This window comes from Anthonomus grandis, chromosome 6 (genome assembly GCF_022605725.1).
Source record: "Anthonomus grandis grandis chromosome 6, icAntGran1.3, whole genome shotgun sequence".
Taxonomy (NCBI): Eukaryota; Metazoa; Arthropoda; class Insecta; order Coleoptera; family Curculionidae; genus Anthonomus; species Anthonomus grandis.
This window is the reverse complement of record NC_065551.1, coordinates 2,867,826-2,889,816: the sequence shown is the minus strand read 5'-3', so window position 1 is coordinate 2,889,816 and position 21,991 is coordinate 2,867,826. Positions and strand designations below refer to the sequence as shown.

General features: G+C 34.3%; 1 protein-coding gene and 1 long non-coding RNA gene across 2 annotated transcripts in view; one reads left to right on the top strand and one right to left on the bottom strand.

Moving 5' to 3' along the window:
- The window catches only part of LOC126737270 (PAT complex subunit CCDC47), a 40,853-nt gene that overhangs the window by 5,563 nt on the left and 13,299 nt on the right, over nucleotides 1-21,991 (bottom strand). The window contains exons 2-3 of the mRNA XM_050442093.1: nucleotides 9,395-9,617; nucleotides 9,132-9,337 (exon numbers count right to left, since the gene is read on the bottom strand). Of these exons, the coding sequence (XP_050298050.1) occupies nucleotides 9,132-9,337; nucleotides 9,395-9,617 (429 nt within the window). The remainder of the gene's footprint in view (nucleotides 1-9,131; nucleotides 9,338-9,394; nucleotides 9,618-21,991) is intronic.
- Nucleotides 8,620-11,659, top strand: LOC126737282 (uncharacterized). The gene is made up of 2 exons (XR_007660984.1): nucleotides 8,620-8,909; nucleotides 11,414-11,659. It is a non-coding gene; the product is annotated as an uncharacterized LOC126737282 (long non-coding RNA).

The window sequence follows — 21,991 nt, the reverse complement described above, 5'->3', positions numbered from 1 at the left end:
ACAGCAGAACCACCAGTGGATGGTTCGATTCTGCAATATTTGAAGATTGGTTCCTCAATATTCTTATGGGAGGCATGGAAGCAGAAAAACCGGGGGGTTATTCCAAAGACCGTGTTTCCAAGGCTTTTAAAAGAGGCAATCGAGAAAGTTGGTGTGAATTCTGAAAAAAAATTTTAATTTAAAACCCGTTTAACCCCAACGCTGTCCTTTGCAAAATTCCTAGAAATGTAGGCGGAAATGTCCCTATGGAAGATGCCATGGAAAAAGCCTGGTCCGATGCCCTTGTAAGTCACTTAGTCTTACACAGCAAGACCCAAGGATGGTATCCAAAAACGCGGGAAAAAAATGGCGGTAGGTAAAAGCATCTTAGCCAGAGATATTATCAGATCCTTGGAAGACGAAACAGACGAAGACAACATCCTGGAAAATCCTGAAAGCCCATTGAAAGCAAACTCAGACTCTGACGGAGAAGAGGATAAAGAAAATAATGGTGATGTGAGTGAAATTGACCTACCGTGCTTTAATCTTGCGGGAAAAAATTTAGATTACGTAATAGTGAATTTTTTTACAAATAAACGTGACAGAAAATTTGTTGGCAAAATAGAAAATTTGGTTGGAAAAAATGAGTTTGTCATAAATGCATTAAGAAAACAAAACGGCAAAAAAAACATATTTTTTGTTTACCCTGTTGTTGCTGACATAACACCTGTCAATAGGGAACAAATTGTACAAAAGTTAACTTTAAGCAGTGTTACACGTGGAAAACATTTATTTTTGAATGCGGATTTCTCTTAAGTAGAATAATTTTGTTGGGTTAATGTTTAATTTTGATTATTTATTTTTGTTTATTTTGAGTTAATTTTTTTCATTTAATTTATTTTATTTAAATCTTTTGTTTTTTGCGTTTTAAAGTTTATTAGCCATTAACTTTTCTATTAAGACTAAAAAGTTTGTTTTGTATTTAATAAACAGTTTAAAACCCTCATAAAGTGTTTTATTTCTTTTTTACCAGATTTTTTTTGGAAGACTTGAATTTTTGAAACGATTTTTAGTTATTCACTTTACCTCACACATTTTTAAAATGAATTTTGCGTGAAAATTTACATGTTGTCCACTTTATCCCCATGCATGGGGTTAAGTGGATCAACATTTGACCGTTAATAGTTTAAAAATTATAGACAAAAAAAGCTAAAATTTGGAAATATTAAAGGAAAGGTACTAAAGATTCTAAATATTAGTGCTCCAAAGATTTATGTACGTCTTTACCGAAATATTTTTAAAAAACCTCAATTTTTTATTCACTTTACCCCATTTGACAGTATATATGACTATTTTATACCACGATCTCCTATTTACATCTAAGGGCTTGGATTTAAGCCCATCAACTCTGACCGACTGTGATCTGTCATCCAAATAACTGCGAACAAGTTAAATAGGGCCGTTACACCCAATCTCCGACACTTCCCAGAACACGTAATCTTCACTAATTAGTTTAGGTTCAAATTCAGCGGTTGTACTTTTGGTATTAAGCTATTTAGAAATAATATTCGCATCGACGGTATCGCATCGAGTCTATAAAGTATCGAATAATTTTAAAACGAAAAACTTCACTCAACGATCACACACAGAACGGAAAGATTAAAATAAAAAAATAACCATTTATTTAAAATTTACCTAAACACTGACCGACCGCGCGAAGTCCCAACATACTAAAAATGGATCAAAGTGAAACCTTCGTTAAACAACTATCGTATCGGCAAAATTCGTTGACCAAGTTCAATTGAACCAACTCTAAAAAGTGGGATTCCGTTTCGTATAGCGTTTTTAATGCATTGTAGTATTTATATGTTTGTCTCGTTATATCTGTGGTTAAATCGACTATTTTGCAGCACTCTTTATCTGGCAAAGACCTATTAGAGATACCCTATTTAATGTTAAAATATTTAAAAATAAATAGCTCTAATAATAAAAAGTCTATATTCTTTTCTTCATTACTGAATACCTACTTCAAAAGGTCCTTCAACTTCAACATATTCCTGAAGCAAGATAAGCCGATTTAAAGCAACTTATCTTAATAAAAAGTTGCTTCATTTCTTAGTTATAGGGTATAAAATTTAAAAAATAAAGATCAATTTCATGTAATTTTTTTAACGTTTTCGGACATACCTTTTTGAAAATTGGTACCTAGGGGTCTTTTTGTACGAGAAGATCTATTTACTGTGGCCGATAGACGGCGCTCTACACTGTTGATGGTGTAAAATGGCTTAAACTTTTTTGCAAGTGTGGTTTTTATTTTTTTTTGTAAAGGAAACAATTTCCCTAAAGTGTTTGAGTAAAAAAGATAATCTTGTTAGAACCGGATAAAATTAACCATTTCCAAGATATTTTGTATTTTTGTCCCCACCACGCTGCCGGGACTGGCGAATGCATCATTTCAAAGACAGAATATTTATACCGTCTACTCCAACGGTTGTAGTTTTAATCTGCGGTATAATCTTAAGTACCTGAATATCATTTATTGGATTAAAAATAAATCTTGGTAGATAATTATTTTGGTTATAAAATTGTAATTATTCAATATTTTCCGCAAGAGTGGGTACTGAATTTTAAAAAAATGCGTATTAGTAGTTGCAGCTGTTGTTTTTATTAGAGCTTACGTTTACATTTTTTTATATGGGACTAAAGATCTTTAGGATTTTTATTATCAAACTTATGGGAAAAGAACATTTTCTTTTCTGTTCTGATAGCTGTAGTAAAAATATTTCTAAAACTTTTATAGTTTATCCAGTCAGTCTCAAGCCTTGTTTTCTTATAATAACTCTTCTTTTTTAATAACTCTAAGAGTATCAGTATACCATGGAGCATATCTTTTAGTAAGGCAACGTGTAATATATGGTACATGTAAGTCTAATAAAATATTAATATTTTCACTTATGAAAGCTATGTTACTATCAATATCTTTTATGTTATATGGGTGTTCATTTGAAAACTTCCCACAACGGATTTATCGAAAACCACTGTTTAAAAAAAAACAGGCAAAAGGTTTGTCAAGGGGGACAACTTTCTAACCGATAGAAAAACACACACGAGGCTTTTCCTGCGAAACATTTCGATTTCCTAGTCGAAAAACATAGTCTATATGTGTTCAGTTATATTCATTTTTGTCCCAATAGTACTGACGATAATTTTAACTGCGGTATTCGTCCTGTTGTTTTCGGGAATTCCACTTATTACCACGGCATTTAAAAATCTGCACCGCCTTTCCTCCTGAAACATTTTTTCCCGCTGCTCGGAGTGCTAACGGATTTTAGCTAATTCGATTTTAATGCTATTTTTGGACCGCTCTATGTTTTGTTCAAACTTGGTAATTTTTTGTTTATATCCTCCGAATTTGATAAATGTTCTGATAAAGCGGCAACATCGCCGCCAACAAGCTGCCTTAGTTCAGCAACACTTTGTCGGGCGTATTCTTCCAATCTTTGAACTTGTGTTGTTAAATTTTGATTTTTGTAGGTTTTGTAGTCACCAAACGAGAGATCCTATACTCACTTACATAAACTCACATACTTAAACACCAAAATAATACACTCGTTAACGGGTAACAATACCAATCGTACAAGAAAACGGCTATATAGCTTAGACACGTGGAAGTCAACGACTTTTACAACCAGTCTCTGTCACGACTCAGGTGCAACCGAATCCGCCATAATGGATGGAATACATCCTGACAATTGACAGCCTCCCCTCCACTCTCGGAGTGAGTGAGAGGGCGATACAAGTCCTCACACACTCCCCTCCTAGTGTGAACGTTACAATTCAACAAAGTCACAAACATTATATAATATGCAAAGATTAATAAAATTATGCATTAGCAACATTAGAATAACACAAAGTTACAAACACTATAATATGCAAAGATTAATAAAATTATGTATTTGAAAATCTCACTTGCTTTTTACGAGCGTAAATTTTTAAAACCTTTTTAACCATTGGTACTGGCAAATCGCCACGACCATCCAAGTCGTGGGTTCCACGACGGTCCACGTGGGTCCTGGGTTCCAGCTAGACTCGAAGGGGTGGTTAAAGGAGGGTCGCTATCAAGTGTATCAGCTAACAAGTCTTGTCAGACATGAGATATGCCGGCTTAAGTAGCTCAACCGAGACGCTTTTCGTTTTCCCGTTGATATCGATATCAAACACCCTATCGGACGGTCTTTTAACAACCTTGTAAGGTCCGGAATAAGTTCGTTCGAGTGCCTTCGCAACAACATTGCGTAAGAAAATATGGGAGCATTCATATAAATTTTTGAAAACAAACGCGCGCCTCTTGTGGTTATGTGTGACTGGAACAGGCCTGACAAGTCGCATAAACTCACGAAACTCCTCAATGAATGTGCGAGGATCAGGAGTAAAATTCCCTTCAAGAAAGAATTCGCCAGGCATGCGAAGTGTCGTGCCAAACAAGAATTCGGCAGGCGATGCCTCGGTGTCAGAGCGAACATGAGAGCGCAACCCTACAAGAACCGTGGATAAGGTCCGCGTCCAATTCTTGTCATTGTGACACTTCAAAGAGGCTTTAAGGCAACGATGCCAACGCTCGATCATTCCGTTTGCCGCGGGGTGGTAAGCAGTCGTATGGATGTGTTGAGTGCCAATTAGTGCTTTAAATAAGGTGGCTTCAAACTCAAGACCCTGGTCAGAGGTAATAACTTTAAGAGACCCATAACGAGAGACCCATGTATCATAAAAGGCCCGGGAAACAGTTTGGGCAGATTTATCCGGAATTGGAACGGCCTCTACCCAACGGGAGAACCGATCAATCATTGTCAAAATATAATGGAAGCCGTTGCTTGGAGGCAGCGGGCCCACCAGATTGATATGTACGTGGTCGAAACCATCAGGAGTTACAAAATGTTCAGGAATAAATTTGACATGCCTAGAAACCTTGGCATGCTGGCAATCTAAGCAGGTTTTGCACCATAGTGCAACATCACAGTGCAGACCGGGCCAAATGTACTTCATGCGAGTTTGCCTGTCAGTTGATTTGGTTCCACAATGGGCAGCGTTATGTACGCGATGGACTAGTACGACTGCACTAGCCAGCTCCTGTTTAACTTTTTCAAAAGCTCGTTCAGACTGATCCGTCTAGATGATAGGACTTTGATCATTTTTACGCGAGTCCTTGAAATATGCATTTAAAGGAGCTTGAGAGGAGGCCGCGGTAGGAATATTGCGATGGTAAAAATTTACCATGCCTAGGAAGCGGCGAAGCTGAGAGACCGTAGAAGGCTTGGGGAAACTTAAAATGGCTTCAACCTTAGTAGGAATAGGAGATATACCACGATGGTTAATGCGATAACCCAGAAAATCAATTTCATTAACGGCAAGAACACATTTGGCGGGATTTAAGCGAAGACCAAATTCTCTAAGCCTTTCGAAGACTACTCGTAAATGAGTGTGATGGTCTTCAATGGTTTTGGAGAATACCAAAATATCGTCCTGATAAGCAAAGGTAAAATCAAGATTGTTCAAGGCTTGGTTGAGATATCTCTGAAAGGTCTGGCTAGCATTACGCAAGCCGAAAGTCATGAACATGAATTCGAACAAACCGAAGGGAGTTATTACAGCAGTCTTTTCGATGTCCTCAGGATGAACTGGAATCTGCTGATAAGCACGAATAAGATCAAGTTTGCTAAAGATTTTTTTACCATGTAATTCACTGGAGTAGTCATATAAATGGGGAATGGGATATTTATCGGGTTTGGTGACAGCATTCAACGGTCCACAGTCACCACACACCCGCCACTCGGTCTCACCCTTTTTGACCATATGAATGGGACTTGCCCAAGAGCTAGAAGAGGGTCTACACCTACCAGTGTTTATCCAATGCTGGAACTCCATTTTTGCATACTTAAGCTTATCAGGCGGTAGCTGACAAGGGATGTCCTGAGGTAACTATATGATGGAAAACTCTAGGAATTTTTGAAGGAATATTGCAGGAGCTGCCTGTAATTTCTGGGAATTCTGAAAGAATTTTTTTCCACTCACTATCTATCAGCACACAATGTATGGAGTGTACAGGAGCCTCTTTGACAATTCCTTTAGAGCATAGCTCAGTTGAAGTGTCCAGTAAACATTTCCTGCGTAGATCAACCGCCAAATTATACTGAAAAAGTAAATCGGCGCCAATAATGGCATATGGAACCTCCGCGATACAAAAGTTCCAGGATATATCGTGCCGCAGCCCCAAATTCAGAGTACGAAGCGCCTCACCATAAGTGTTTATGAAGCTATTATTAGCGGCATAAAGTTTTAGCCGAGCCGGTCTGTCGCGGAACCTAGGATCGACTGGCACTAGCGAAATGTCCGCACCGGTATCGACAAGATAAATTTGACCTGTGGTCCTGTCACGGATATGAAGACGTCGAGAAGATCCAATCACACCTTTACCTGCCGCCTCCAAACAGGAAGGTGTAGAACTTAGTTTTTTGGCTTAGCCGAAAATTTCGCGAACATTTTACACCACTCTTATCTCTCACGAAAGAGCGTTATTCGGGTATTTCTGATGCGCATAACATAACTCGGATTTCGCAGAATTATCCCTGCGACCCTGATTGGACCTAGACCGTGACCGACCGCGACTGCGTAAGCGTTTAAATTCCGTTTGCATTTGCTTAAATGATTCCATCATGGTGTCAAATTTTGCCTCGAGCTTTTGAAATTCAGAGCGGTCTACCGGCAATGATGGCACGGGTTTTTTAAACACCCCGAAAGCTTGGGGAAATTCAGCGTTCGAACCAGGTTGCCACGAAATCTTGTGGGCGATAGTGGCTAATGTTTCAAGGTCCTTGTCTGATACAATCGTTAGAATGTCGCGCTGTTGTTGCGAAAGACAATCGAGAAAGATTGTTTTAAGAACTTGATCCGAGAGGTTACTTTCATTTAAATCACGAAGTTGACTCAATACTATAGAAGGTTTGCAATTAACATCGACACGACCCTTTAATAACTTTTTTAAGCTGTCCTCCTTAGATAAGGAAAAACGTGAAACAAGCTTGGCTTTTGCTTGTTCAAACGCATCACCCGGAAGCGGACTCGATTTAATAATTGAGCTGATACATTTGCTTCCGCATCGTCAATAGCCATAACTAAATAATAGAATTTTGTTGAATCTACAGTTATATTGGCACGGCGGAAAGCGGCATCGACCTGAAAAAGCCAGCACTGAATGTCAGAAGTTATAATTTTGGGAATTTTAGGCGAAACAGCGTCGATGCGGCCTTCATTACGGCCATTACCGGCAATAACGTTAGCCAGGGCGTCCCTGACATCACGTAGTTGAGCATTAGTTTGATCTAATTGCACTTGTACCGACTTCAGCCGACATTATGGCACAAAATGAATAATATATGTGAAATAAATTAATAAAGTAAAAAAGTATGATCTAATTTTAAATTAAAAATAGTTTCTAACACAATATTTAATACAGTAAAAACAGTGACGATAATTAATCAAAAGGGATGATTATCACACACCCATAATAAAAAACTAAAGAAATTTAAACTTTTGTAGCTTTACGCATTGCACTGAAGTATCAAATCAGCTGATCCCTCAATCACAAGTTTGAAGTTTGAAATCAGCTGATCCTGGTGTCAGCCGGCGAGATGCGAGAGTCAAGTGGCGAAACGTCGCGCCCCAAAGTACAGCAACCAGCCACACATCCGGCAACCAGCAAACAGCAACAGTACGAACACTACCAACAGTCGAACTGAAAAAGCCGACTACACACAGCACAATTTCAACCGGCAGCAACTGTGCGCCAGAATATTCTGCCTAGCAATACGAACAATCACAAAGCCGGACGCACACGATGGCAGATGGGAAAAATTGGCGGTAAGGATACTGAACACGGCACAATTTTTCGATAAAATTCATTAACAACACAACTGAGCGATCACATCACCGTTCCAGGGTAAAATTACCAAATAGCGTACTAGTTCACTGCTAGATTACAGCACACGCACAATCGTTACTAATGAACGTCGGGGTCACCACTGTAGGTTTTGTAGTCACCAGACGAGAGATCCTATACTCTTAAAGACCAAAATAATACACGCGTTAACAGGTAACAATACTTTATTGTACCAATCGTACAAGAAAACGGCTATATAGCTTAGACACGTGGAAGTCAACGACTTTTACAACCAGTCTGTCACGACTCAGGTGCAACCTAATCCGCCATAATGGATCAAATACATCCTGACAATTGACAGCCTCCCCTCCACTCTCGGAGTGAGTGAGAGGGCGATACAAGTCCCCACATTTTCTTGGAGAGTAAGGCCCTCACCTGGATTACGTTTGCGTATTTATTGTGTATGTATTGTGTACGATTCTTGTACTTCTGGGCATCATTGATACTTTTCAAAGAGAGAACACTTTTAAAAACTTTAGAAACTTAATATATTTAGCAAATATTTGGAGAGCCAATTTACGTGCGCACCTTACTAAGAGCCAGTGCCATCTACCTAATCTCAGAAATATCCATTATTTCTACAAAACTGTATCTTTCAGCTATTTTAACAAATAATAAATTACATTTTTACTAATAAGCTTAAAACACCTTATTTATTTCGCACTAGCAAATTCTCACTGAAACACTTATCCGTACCAAATCAAACAATGCTTTTTCCTCCCAACATATGGGTGATAACTAGTTATTAAGACTAAAACACGAAATATCTTGGTAATAGTTAATTTTAGCGTGTTCTAACAAAAGTACCTACTCAAAAACGTTAGGTAACAATTGTCAAAGTGGTTTGTCACAAAATGTTAAAAAAATGAAATAAAACCGATTTTTATTTTTTAAATTTAACACCCTATAACTAAGAAACAAACAACTTTGGACTAAGGTAAGTTGCTTTAAATCTGCTTATTTTGACCTCAGGAATATGTCCTAGGATTTTGTACAGACCTTTTAGAGACACGCTGTATATTACTGAAATAACAACTATTGTTGTTTAATAGTTGATTAGGCACTTAAAGGTGCGGCTGTTTATTTCAGATTTTCAAGTTATGGTTTGTAATTTATTTTTAATTTATACTTCCCTAGGAACTAAAAATATGGTATTTACCTTGATGAGTCTTAGTTCTACTAACATGCCTTCACAGCAAGTCCTTCCACTACACCAGAGAGTAAAGACATTTTCGCTTTCTTTAATTAGCACATGATCACCTCGTTCTTGGCCTCCATCATCACCTACCATAGCAAAATTTTCTTCCAAAAGTTGTCTGTGTGTTTGAAACCATGTTGTAGCTATTTTTGTATTTTTGGTTCTGCCTAAAACAATTTTCAAAAAAAAAAACGTTTAGAGATTTTTAATAAAAACAAACTTACCCAATGCGAAATTGATAAAATAGGCGAGAAGACCAGCGACCATCAACATTTCAAGGTAGTAGCTTTCCCACTTGTAAATGAAGTTCACTGGAATTTTTGCAATTGTGATTTTTGGTTCCGTTAAAGGTTTGTCGTCTTCTTTTTCCTCAAAACCTTCAAACTCATCGGCATCTTGGAAGTGCTCAAATTCAGAATCAATGTCTGTATTAGTCTCAATTTCATTCTAAAAAGCAATATAAAATAAGTATTAGTATTAAATTAAATTAAAACAAAAGTGCTATTATAATAAATACTTAAAGGATAGTGGATTACAATTTCTTTAAACAAGTAAGGACATACAAATTATACATAAATGAATGTTTTGGTCAAGTTACCAAATACAGCGGCAGTAAAAATGTTGTTTTGATCATATGAAATATTTTTAATACTATTAATCATTGGAACACTAAGTTTATTTATTTATTTATTTATTTACAACAAACCATCTAGATAGATAAATATATATAAAAAAAAATTAAAATACAAGATTGAATTGTCGAAACAGTGGGCTGCCAAGGCAGTTATGCATATAAGTCTCCTAATAGACCCGTCATGCCCAAAAAAAAAAGATTAAACCAAGTACTAAAATAGAAAACGAGATAAACACTAAATATAACTAAACAGTAACAGCTGTATTGCTCAACTATGGAGAAAAGCAGTAACTAGCAAAAAATACAAAATTCGTTTTTGAGCACCATTGATTGTCTTATGTTGTTTTGTACCCAAACACAACACAAAAAAGCAGTAAACTATATAACTTTGTCTAAAAATTCGAGAAAACATTTACTGTCTTTTGAAAAATCTGACCTTCTGCAAGTTAGAGTAGCAGCAAGCGTAATATACAATGCAAGAAAGGAGTATTTTGCCATGCAGACTGTTGAATGCTGCCTTTTTGTGTTGAGCCAGCTGATTTAAATTTAACTTCCAAACAAAGACCAATGAAGTAAAAATCCACCTCCTAACAAACTTGATAGACAAGTGATATTAGCGCATTTTCATTCATTTAATCTATCAATATCACACTACCGTCGAGAACATGCGCCCAGAGTAAAATATTAACCTAGCGACGTTACAATAATTATTATGCATAATGATTTTTTGGAAAAATTTCCGCAATATAAATGCGGGTACGAAGCTTATCGGAAAATACTATTTAGTGAAAATATCAGGTTCACTAAATTTGGAAACGAAGAGTGCGAGCACTGTGAAATAATGGACCTACATCCCCATAAGCGTGAACCTTGATCCAGAATGTAACATGTAAAAAATGGTCAGACCATATAAACCGTGCAAAATGTATGTTTGTCATGTTTGATGTATGATTGTCAGATTGAGTATGATTCAAAAACTACGTTTCAGCAAATTTGGAAAAAATAATAATGCTGCCTAGAATGGAGAACTTTAAAAATGTTTTTTTACACAAAGACTTGTTTTGTACAACGAAACATTTGTACCCCTTGGGACAAAAAATTAAAATATTCTACCGGTTGCAGTTGTTTGGCACGAAGCCTTTCGTGGTCAAGGGAAAGAAGAACTGATCAGCACCTTTTTCCAGTTCATACTTCATAATCGTGACGCCGAGCCTTTTATATTTTGGCTGGAGAATTGTTCAGCACAAAATAAAAATTGGGTCTTTATGATGTTTCTCGTTTATATTTTCAATTCATCGAAAGTAACTGCTGAGACACTCTAAGTGAACTATTTCGAGCCAGTGATATACATTTAAGTCGGCTGATTCCCTGCATCACCAAATAGAATTATTGTTGAAGCGTCAAAAAAAACTCCAGATTTTAATGACTTTGTTCAAGCAATACAAAAATCGAACAATGGAAGGGTTACAACAAAACTTATGTATATTGAAGATTTCTATGATTTTCAATATTTTTCTTCATCCCACAAAAGAAACACTATCAAGAAGGAAAAAGTTAAGGTCTCGCGAGGTTCTTTCAATTTAAAAATTAAGCCATACCTTAATTCTAGTGTATTCAAGACACTTAATTTTTTACGAGGGGACATATGTAAGAAGGACATTCCAGATCCAGCCTGTCACAGTATTGCATGTGAGATCTCTCAAGAAAAAAAAGACGGTATAATACAAAATTTATTGGGACTCATGGAAGATAACAGAAAGGACTTTTGGTTAAACTTGCCAGTTACTACTAACACTCACATTGTTACGAAAAATACGACGTAATAGAAAGAAATCTAAATAAAATATTAGTTTTCTACTGCGTTTTATTTCTATCTATAAATTTAAGATTCTGCAATGGAAAAAGCAGTTAATTTAAAAACAACAGAATAAAGTAGCATATGCCACTTACTGTTTTTAAGTATCAATAAAGAAGTACCCGAATAAACAGAAAAAAGCAGTATGTGTGATAATTCGTTTGCAAACTTTTTCTTTTTTTGGACATTGAAACTAAATTTAAAGCCTTTTTCCCAAAGCCAGGTTCTCTAGTAATCTATCTTAGAAACTATTATTAAACCTTGGCGAACGCCATCAAAGTTGAAGCCGATTTCCCTCAAATTTGGTGATTAGTAGTTACTGCCTTCTCCATAGTTGGGTATATTACTACCAAATTAGAATATAAAATATACTAGAATTTTAAATAAAATAAAATAATAAAATGGAATTTTACAAAAAAAAATACAAAAAAAATACATGTATGTTGGATAAAATTAAGGCTGTTCAGATAGGCGAGATTGGCTCAGTGGTATCTGAGCTTAGATCTGAGGTCCACAACCTCAAGTATGAATTGGATCAATTTAAATCTCAGTGGGTAAGTAAGGCTAACATGGCCTTATTATAACATGGTCTGCTAAGCAGACCCAAAACCAACACATTTAGACCTTTAAGAGTGATTTTCCCTAATAGTAAGCTGGCATCCTCTGTTTTAAAAAATCCTAAATCATTTGATAATTGTCAGATTAAAATTAAAGCTGACCTAACACCTATTCAACTTAAGCAAATAAAAAATGCTTATGAAGAACTTACTTTGCGCTCACGTACAGAACAGAACTTGCACATACAATATTTTAATGGCATTTCAATTACATGTTATTAAGCAAACTCCAAAAAATTAAATGTATACTTTCATAATGCGGGTGGTTTGCAAACTAAAATAGCTGATCTGCGAAATGCTGTCAACAGAAATTTTGGTGTAGTCTTGGTTTAATGAGGATTTTCTGAACTCGGAGTTCACTGACTTCAGGATCGTAGTTACACAAATACGAGGAGGCAAAGGGGCGGTGGAACTTGGGGCGTAAATGTTTTAAAGCCAGGTTATTAGAGACCAGTGATTTTACCCTAGCATACATATTTGTGCTTGTATCATGCAGTGACAATAATATAATTTTTGGTGCTGTTTACATCCCTATCTGCTTCTTATCAATGAGAAATTTGCCTCTACATCCATGAATCTTGTGATCAGATCATGGATTTTATTGTATGGTGATTTTAATCTCCCACATGCGGTATGTTTACGAACTACGTATTGAGACGGCTGAGTCATCATCTGCAAATGTGCAATGTAGTTGTTGTAACTATTTTAATCTTAAGCAGGTGAATGGCTTGCCAAATTTGTTTAGTACATTTCTTGATCTATTTTTCTCAAGTTTGTTTGATGTTGAAATCATATATGTCACTGAAAATTTATCACTGGCATCAAACTACCGTCCTGTCTATGAAATAAGTATTCCTATTAATTGCAATTTAGATCTTAAGTATGATGTTTATTATTGATGATTTTGTAAACTGTGATTTTGTTGCCAATAATAATTTCCTTGCAAGCATGAATTGGGATCCTGCTTTTAATCAGCAAGACATTAATAAATGCATTGATATTTATTACAATGCTCTCTATTTTGCTATTAAGATGTTTGTTCGAATTAAACATGTTAAATCATCTAATTTTCCCACTTGGTTTAGTAGAAAATACAGAACCTTGTTATTCAAAAAAACATTGTTCACACAATATTCAAAAATAGTAAGGATCCCATGGATTAAGTTAATTTTTCAAATTATTATATTTTTTAATTTCAAATTTTTATTTATAATTTCAAAAAATGTTTCAAAAAGGAATAATTATAAAACTCTTTGGGATGAATTTTTTTGGTCATATATTTAAAGATTAAATACTGAAAATTCTCATGATCCTTCTTCATTTTGGAAACACATCAATAAATTGCGTAAATCTGATTCTTACGCCAATAGTATGGAAGCCTATATATTATAAACTTATTTGAAATACCTAGTTTAAAACTGCATACAACCAACCCATCAGCAAGGCTCCTGACTATAAGTTTGATTACAGTCTGGAATTAAATCGTATCTCTTTTTCTTTGTTGGACATATTTGACGAAATCTTATGCCTTTCTAACAAAAATTCTTTTGACCCTGGATGGTATTCCATCTGTTTTTCTAAAAACTGTGTGTATACTCTGAGTAAGCCTCTGCATCACCTTTTCAATATTTGCTTGACGTCACGCAAATTTTCTTATTATTGAAAGTAGTGATGTAAAATTCTCGAGCACGTAATTTAAAAGAATGTTCCCTGAGCACGAACGAGCATGAACGAGAATAAACAAGCATAAACGAAAAAAAACTGAGAATTTATGTTTGGGATGTGGTAAAGTATTCAAAAACTTATTTTTGATGATTTTTTCTTAAAATGCTCAAAATTCTCAAAATGCCTAGAAAAATGCTCAATATTCTCTTAATGCTTTGTAAAATACCGACACTGAATTATTGTTCTAACTTTATAAAAACCTTAACATCATAATATTCATAAATCTGGATAGAATAAGAATATTCATCATAAATAACCAAATATTATATCTAAAGGGATTTTAAAGAATATATAAGAATTTATGTTACCGATCAGGTTTGATATTACTTATATTCTTAAAAACTGAGCATAGTTTGTGTGCTATGCTATGTGAATACAAATACAAAGTAGGTAAAGTAAAAAAGCTTTATATAAAAAAATAAACTGCAGTCTGCAATAAACCAAAAATACAGTTTTAACCTAACTCAGGTACTCTAATTGTGGATCAATATCAAGATCAAGAGTAGTCAAGCCCATCGAAACTTTCTGGCCCAATGCTACTATTGGAATCGAAATCCGCTCTCTTCGCTCTCTTCGTCATCGGACTCATCAGTCTCTGAATTCTCGTTTTGTTAAACGCAACACAAAATGAACAAAAAATGCATAAATAACATGCAAAAACTACAGTCGGCATTGCTACAAAAGAGACCGGCCATAATATTCGGGGAACCGCCGCTGTCAGCGCCGGCGCCGCTTTGTCTTTGTAATTGATGCTGTTGCCGACGCCGACAGTAGTTTTTGTAAATAAAGCGCGCCAAATACGGAATCGTGCTGAAAATTCTCTGGCGAACATATATCTCTGCGCTTCTGCGCGCACGAACGATTTATCGGGCGCGAACGTGCGCGAATATTCGCCATAGCACGAAGGGAACGTTCCTTCATATCGTTCGGGATTCGTGTATTTTCTTTAATTTTTTGGTTTCAAAAGGAAAAAGGCCACATTTTAGTGTTTTTTTAAATTGCTAGGATGGCAAAAACTTGTGTCGTTTGTGCCGCATCATGATAAAAAGGTGATTCAAGCCGATCTTTTCACAAGTAAGTACCGATACTTTCATAACATCACGTCATGGGGTAACCATCATCATAAACGTAGAATAGGGGATCTTATAGATATAAACCTAATAAAAACTTGAATGTGAAAGTGTGTGTAAAATACCAAAATATTTATATTTTTAAATCTAAATATATTTTTGAACATATTCATCTATCAATAGACTATAAAAAATATAAAACTAGAATTTTGTCCCTGGTTTTATTGCAGGATTTTATGTTTTTTTTTGTTGTTTTGGCAGAAAGATGGCATAATACCCATATACCTATCTATATATAGTTATGTTTTTTAATATAGACATTAGGTAGATAGATAAAATTACAAATTTTTTATTGCCTTTAAAGAATTTTGAAATTTATTTAGATATTGATATCTATGTATAGTTAATTTTGTCTTTCCCTAAAATTTGGACGATAATTTTTTTTGTTTTACCATATTGCAACTTATAATAATAATATATATATATATGTCGCAATATATATATATATATATATATCCCGATTACAAGCTGAGATCCATTTTTGTTATACGATCAACAACCCGAGATCCGATTTTCAAGATGAGATCCGTTTTCGGATCTCGCCTTGTAACACGTGTATATAGGTCGCATTTGAATGCTAAAGGTCTAAAACGACTTTTTTCAAAAAATTGTCCGGATCTCGTTTGGCACGATTATGTATATTATATACTAACATGTGTTCCGTCCTAATTCTCTAGATGGCGCTCAAGCCGCCTTTCTCTGTGTGCTGTATTTCAGTTAAGACGAGATCCGTCGATCGCGGCAACGTTGAATTATTTTTTAACTGCAGGCGCGGATTTTTATGGGGCATTAGAAAATGAGCTTTGTCTTGAACTTGACGATTTGCAATATATAGGGACATAAATTATTATTTTTAGTTGCCAGCGCTTTCTAAAGTATATTACGATTAAGACGAGATCCATCAGACCAGCATGACTAATGTCTTTAAGCAGGCGATAAAAGTATAAATAGAGGAAATAAACCTTGATTCTCTAGAACTAGAACTTCTTTGCATAACGTCAAAAAAATTAACTGTTAAAACATTTTTAACTTATACGCTGCAGCTTTTATTAGAATCCGCCAACAAATAACTGCAGAGAAAGAAAATAACAAAATTTGAAATGTCAAGTTGTATGTAGGTACTGATCCAAACTTAACATTTTTAGTTTATTCATAGCGCTCTTTTCCAAAATTAAATATTTAATTTTTTTATGGTATGTTTAAAATTAGAAAATTTTAAATAAAACAAAGTCAATTTACCATTAGATGGGTTGTGATAGAAATCAAGTAAATACGCCAAACAATGAACACTTTAACCGATTCCAAGCGGTCTACCGGTAATTACCCTTCCTAAGTGGTATTAACCAAACACGTCCAAGCGGTTATAGTTATAACCGCTTGAGATACGTGACATCACCAATTAGCCCTTTATATGTCATCAATTTGGAACAGTAATTACCCACGTCCGAAGCTGTTTTCTAAACGTCAAATGTCAAACATATTGTAATAAGTGCGGGAAAAAATAAAAACAAACAATAAATTATTTCCTTTTTAAAAATGACACAAAATTTATTATGGCTAATAAGTTTTCTTTTTTGAAATTTATGTTTAAGAACTAATTACATGTAATATTACTGGCGTCTGGGGTATTATTTAAGAACAAACAAACTTATGACAGTGACAGCTGACAAATTACGAAGCTACATCAACCAAACACGTCCAAGCGGACACGATTGGTTATGTTATAAAGGGACTGTTCAAGGTGAACCAAGGGCTTAACCGCGGTTAAAACCGATAGATCGCTTGAAATCGGTTTTATGTTAGAATATTCTCGTTTTCTTTTCAACACTTCTTTAAAAAATAACACACCTCAATCTTGATATAGAAGGTTGACGTTTAATTTTATATTTGACAAAGTTCTGTCAATTACCTCCTCACCTCCAGCTAACCTCACTTTGATACATCAATAATATATTTAAAGGATATATTGTATTTTCAAAAAAATGGGCTATTTGGACTTAGTGAACAGTACCATACATTTTTACTAGTAAATCGCTTCAACTTGCACCCAATTTTTTTTTTTGGCAAAGTAAAATGGAAAAGTTTTTGCCATTTAAAATAATGTGTGACGCAATGAGAGTAACCATTTGGCCTACTAAAGTTTAAGTTGATAAAATGTCTTTTATTACCACACATTTTTTTTTGGACACTGTTGAATAAACATTTTACATGCTGCTTACAACGATGTGTCACACGATAGAGGTTCCCATATGGCATATCAAAGTGAGGTTAACTGGAGGTGAGGTGTTTGACAGAGTTTAGCAATTTTTGAAGTTTAAAATATTTCTTGAAGCAATCTAAAATGTTGCCTATTGACCACTACGCTGACTCATCACAGTGGAAATTTAATATGAGTATATTTTCTCCACAAGATGAGATCTCGAATCTGTTTGTTTGCCCAGATGCATTTCTGACGATATTCGATTCTCACGATATTTGTATACGTAGCAAGAAAGAGATAAGTCGTTTTAAAACAAAGATATTAAGTCTTTTAAAAAATACAAAACATAAACATGAATATCCATCTGATTCAACTTATTATTAAGTTTGTAAGTTGATAAATAAAAATATAAAAATCCTATAATTCTTTTAGGTAATAATTCCTATAATTCTTTTAGGTAACGTGAATTATATTTTGGAATCAAACATATTTTGAACAAGTTTGAGATATTTTTTTTTTCTTAAATGAAACATCTTGTATATTTTTGCATTTTCAAATTCACCGAATAATTTTGTACATGTTTTATAAATAATATCCTTTACATATCTTCAACTGTTTACGAAATAATTATGTTTAAATAATAATTATAATACTTTATTGCAACAGAAATTAATAAATTATATTGCATATTCTTAAAATAAACTTGCGCGTTTTTTAATAAAAATTTTCTATACAGGGTACCTCAAGTAGAAACTATGGCGTCAACATTAATTTTTTTAAATGGATTACCCTGTATATGATATTTTACAATTCTACGATATACCCTGAATACTTTTTGCATAGCACACCATTAAAGTCAGCCGTTTATGAAATTTGACGTATAGACTAGTGAAACATACCTTATTAAAAAATAAAACTTTATACAATATTTATTTCAACTAATGTTCAATTTTTTGTCAATTCAATACATTTTCGATCGACAAGTCTAATTTCTTGTTAAATTCTTGGCTTTAAATCATCAATATTATTTGTTGGTTTATTCACATCAAGTTGGGATTTCAAATATCCCTATTAAAAAAATATAATGGGGTTACATCGGGTGGCCACCATTTGTTAGAAAAAGTTGCATCCAGAAATTGTCGAACAGCAATGGCAACGTGAGGGGCCTTGTTGAAACCATATCTCGCTCGTTACTAGGTATGTCAGCCTCTTGTGGATCAAGGAATAAACTATAAAAAGTCTAAATAGCGCTTTCCGTTGTATTGTATCTTCGAAAAAAAACGGTCCAAAGATTCGATATTTCACAATACTTGCCCACATATTAAATTTATGATGTGATATTGTTGGGTCAAATATGGACTTTCGGTTGCCCAATAACTGTAATTTTCCCTGTTACCGTGAGTTGGGTTAACGTGTTAACTTGCGACCCCTGTAACTAAAATTTTCATTGCAAAGGACGTATTGAATCTAATGGAAAACAAATTAAATATTACAATACAAATCGTTTATTTATCAAAAGAAAAAAAAAGAATAGACTTTATGAAAAAAGAAGGCAGCATGACAAAAAGGACGGTTCATCGATTATAAAAAAAAACCGCCTCACATGCTCCTTATATTAAGGAAAGCATAATTATGTAAACTATCCTATACATAACAAACAAAACAGCTAAATATTTCTAAATAATTCTAAATAATCATTAGTATTTAGTCTATGAAAGATTTAAAACGAGCAGTAGTCGCAATAAATCTAGAATTAATTTTTATTTTTTAATGTCTTTTGTTTCTTTAGATATATGGTATGCTATAAAAAAGTATTCAAAATATATCATAGAATGTAAAATATCATGATATTCCATTTAGAAAAATGAAGGGTGACGCCTTAGTTTCTACTTGGCACCTTGTATAAAATTTCATTTTTTTTTAAATTTTTATTTAAAAAATGCCCAAGTGACAATACTAATCGATGTATCCAAATAAAAAAAGAAGAAAAAAATATCTTAATATAAAATTAATATGTTCTTTTCATCGTAAATGCACTATATAACCAATCATTTTAATTACCTGTATCTCTGTAAATATTTGTATATATAATCTTTAAATAAGTGTTTAATTATTTAAAAGTTTTAACTGGATTGTTAATTTAAAATATTTACAATATACTAAACTCAGACTTAGAGAATCGAAACAATAACTATCCTGTGATGAGGAAACTAGAACACACAACGAAGTTTGAATAATCTTGATGACTAAATAATTGAATAGAGAACCTGTAAGTTAGTAGCAATGTAATTAATATGAATATCTTTCTTGTATTTTGTAATCTAATTAAAAATATACTCTATTTCAGAAGTGTATAGAGCAATAAACTGGGGAATTCCGTTCTGTTTGGCTACATTTCGTGGTAGTTCATAGGCGCAGGTACTTATAATATTTATGAATTTAATTTTCACGCATTAAATGCCTTTATTTTGAAAGAGATTAAATACTAAATAAATACTTTTAATCTTTTGTATAGGTACCTATCTTTTAACGCTTTGTAACATGCAAAAATGGGGTCAGGTAATATATACAGACTATAAATACTTTTAAATCATATTTTAAACGTTAGTAGTCACTGCTACGCTGTAGTGTAATCACAATATTATTATCCCAATATTTAAAAAATGGAGGTATTCAGTTCAACGAAAAGATGTACTAAAAATTCTCCACTATCGCTGAGTGAAAAAGTTATTATTTTAAATGTACATGATTGCATAAAACACGATTACCCTAGTTTTACTGTGCAAGAAATTGTTGAAAAATGTTCTCGAATGAGTGGAATTGGAAAGTCCACCATTTTCAAATTGTTGCGGGAAAGAAAAGTAGCAGGTCAAGTGGAATCTCCCAAGCAAAAGCTAGGACGACCTACAAAAGTCCTTGATGAAAATGCTAAATGTATAATTCGAAGAAAAGTTCACTCTTTTTATTTTAAAAAGGAAATACCCACCCTAAACAAAATTTTAATGGAGCTTGGCCGAGATGACAGTATTCCGTTGATAAGTAGAAAACTTTTATGGAAAACTTTAAAAAATATGGATTTTGCCTGGGAAAAGCATAACCGCAAAGCACTTTTACTGGAGAGCGACGAAATTGTTTGTTGGAGACGACAATACTTGAGAAGTATCAAGCAGTACCGCAGGGAGCAAAAGAAAGTTTTTTATCTTGATGAGACGTGGATTAACGAAGGTTATATAGTCCAAAAAATGTGGCAAGACAAAAATATAACCAGTGCTCGCCAAGCTTTCATAGAAGGCCTGTCTACGGGTATTAAAGTACCTTCGGGAAAAGGAAAAAGACTTATAATCACACATATTGGAAGCGAAGAGGGATTTTTAAAAGAAGGTCTGCTAACCTTTGAGTCGACTCGCACAGGAGATTACCATGAAGACATGAACTCAGACGTTTTCGAGGACTATTTTGGTGAAATGATAAAATTTCTTCCGGCTAATTCGGTGGTGGTTATGGATAACGCAAGCTATCATTCACGGCGAATAGAGAAGACGCCAACTTCAAGTTGGAGAAAGCAAGAAATTATCGATTGGCTGACTGCAAAAGGTATTGCGTTTGAAGCAAATTTGATAAAAAAAGAACTGCTGACAATAGCAAACTTACACAAAACTCGTTTCATGAAATACGCCGTGGAAGATATAGCCGAAAAATATAATATAACTGTACTGCGCTTACCGCCATATCATTGCGAACTAAATCCTATAGAACTGATATGGGCGCAGGTAAAAGGATTTGTAGCAAGACAAAACACGACTTTTAAAATGAAAGATGTTAAGCTACTGTTTGATCAAGCCATTACGGAAGCGACACCAGAGAATTGGCGAAAAGCAGTCCAGCATGTAATTAAGCAAGAGGACAAAATGTGGGATCTTGACAACCTCATCGATCAGACACGATCCTTTACTTATAATGTCAAGAGGTGATGACAGTTCGTCAGATGACGAAGAAGACTACAATCTATTATAATTTAAAATTGTTATACACTGTTCAAAAAGTGCCAGATCCAAAAGTGACATTTTCAACTGTTTTACTCTACATATTATGTTCAATAAATTTGTGAAAAAAATATATTATTCCATTTAAACAAAAGTAACTTTCTAAAATAAAATAGCATTTAAGTACATTAATTATAAGGTAAAAAACAAGTCCCAGTTGCACGCCTTTGGCGAACCGTTTTCAATGTTTATCAGTGGGTAACAATGGGCAAAACTCATAAATTGACCCAAAACCGGGTGGCACTACCTGCAATCAACGAAAAGAAAGAATTTTACATTGAAACTAATACCCAACTAAGGTAGTGGCATAAAATATTGGTGGATCACCAGGTACCACTTTTGCATACCTAATGAGGTTTTATTGCTCTACACACTTCTGAAATAGAGTATAACAACCTCTATTTTGCTCGGCCAGCAGAAGGTATTCTTTCAAAGCACACATAGTATAAATCCATTGAAAATAAGTAGACTGAAGTTTTAAAATAAAAAATTGATTTAAAAAACTCTTAAAAGTGTTAAAATTAATTAAAATAATAAAAACACAAACATTTGAAAGAAATCAATCATATTTAAATGTTATCACAATAAAACTCATTCAGATTATTGTAAACACTTCC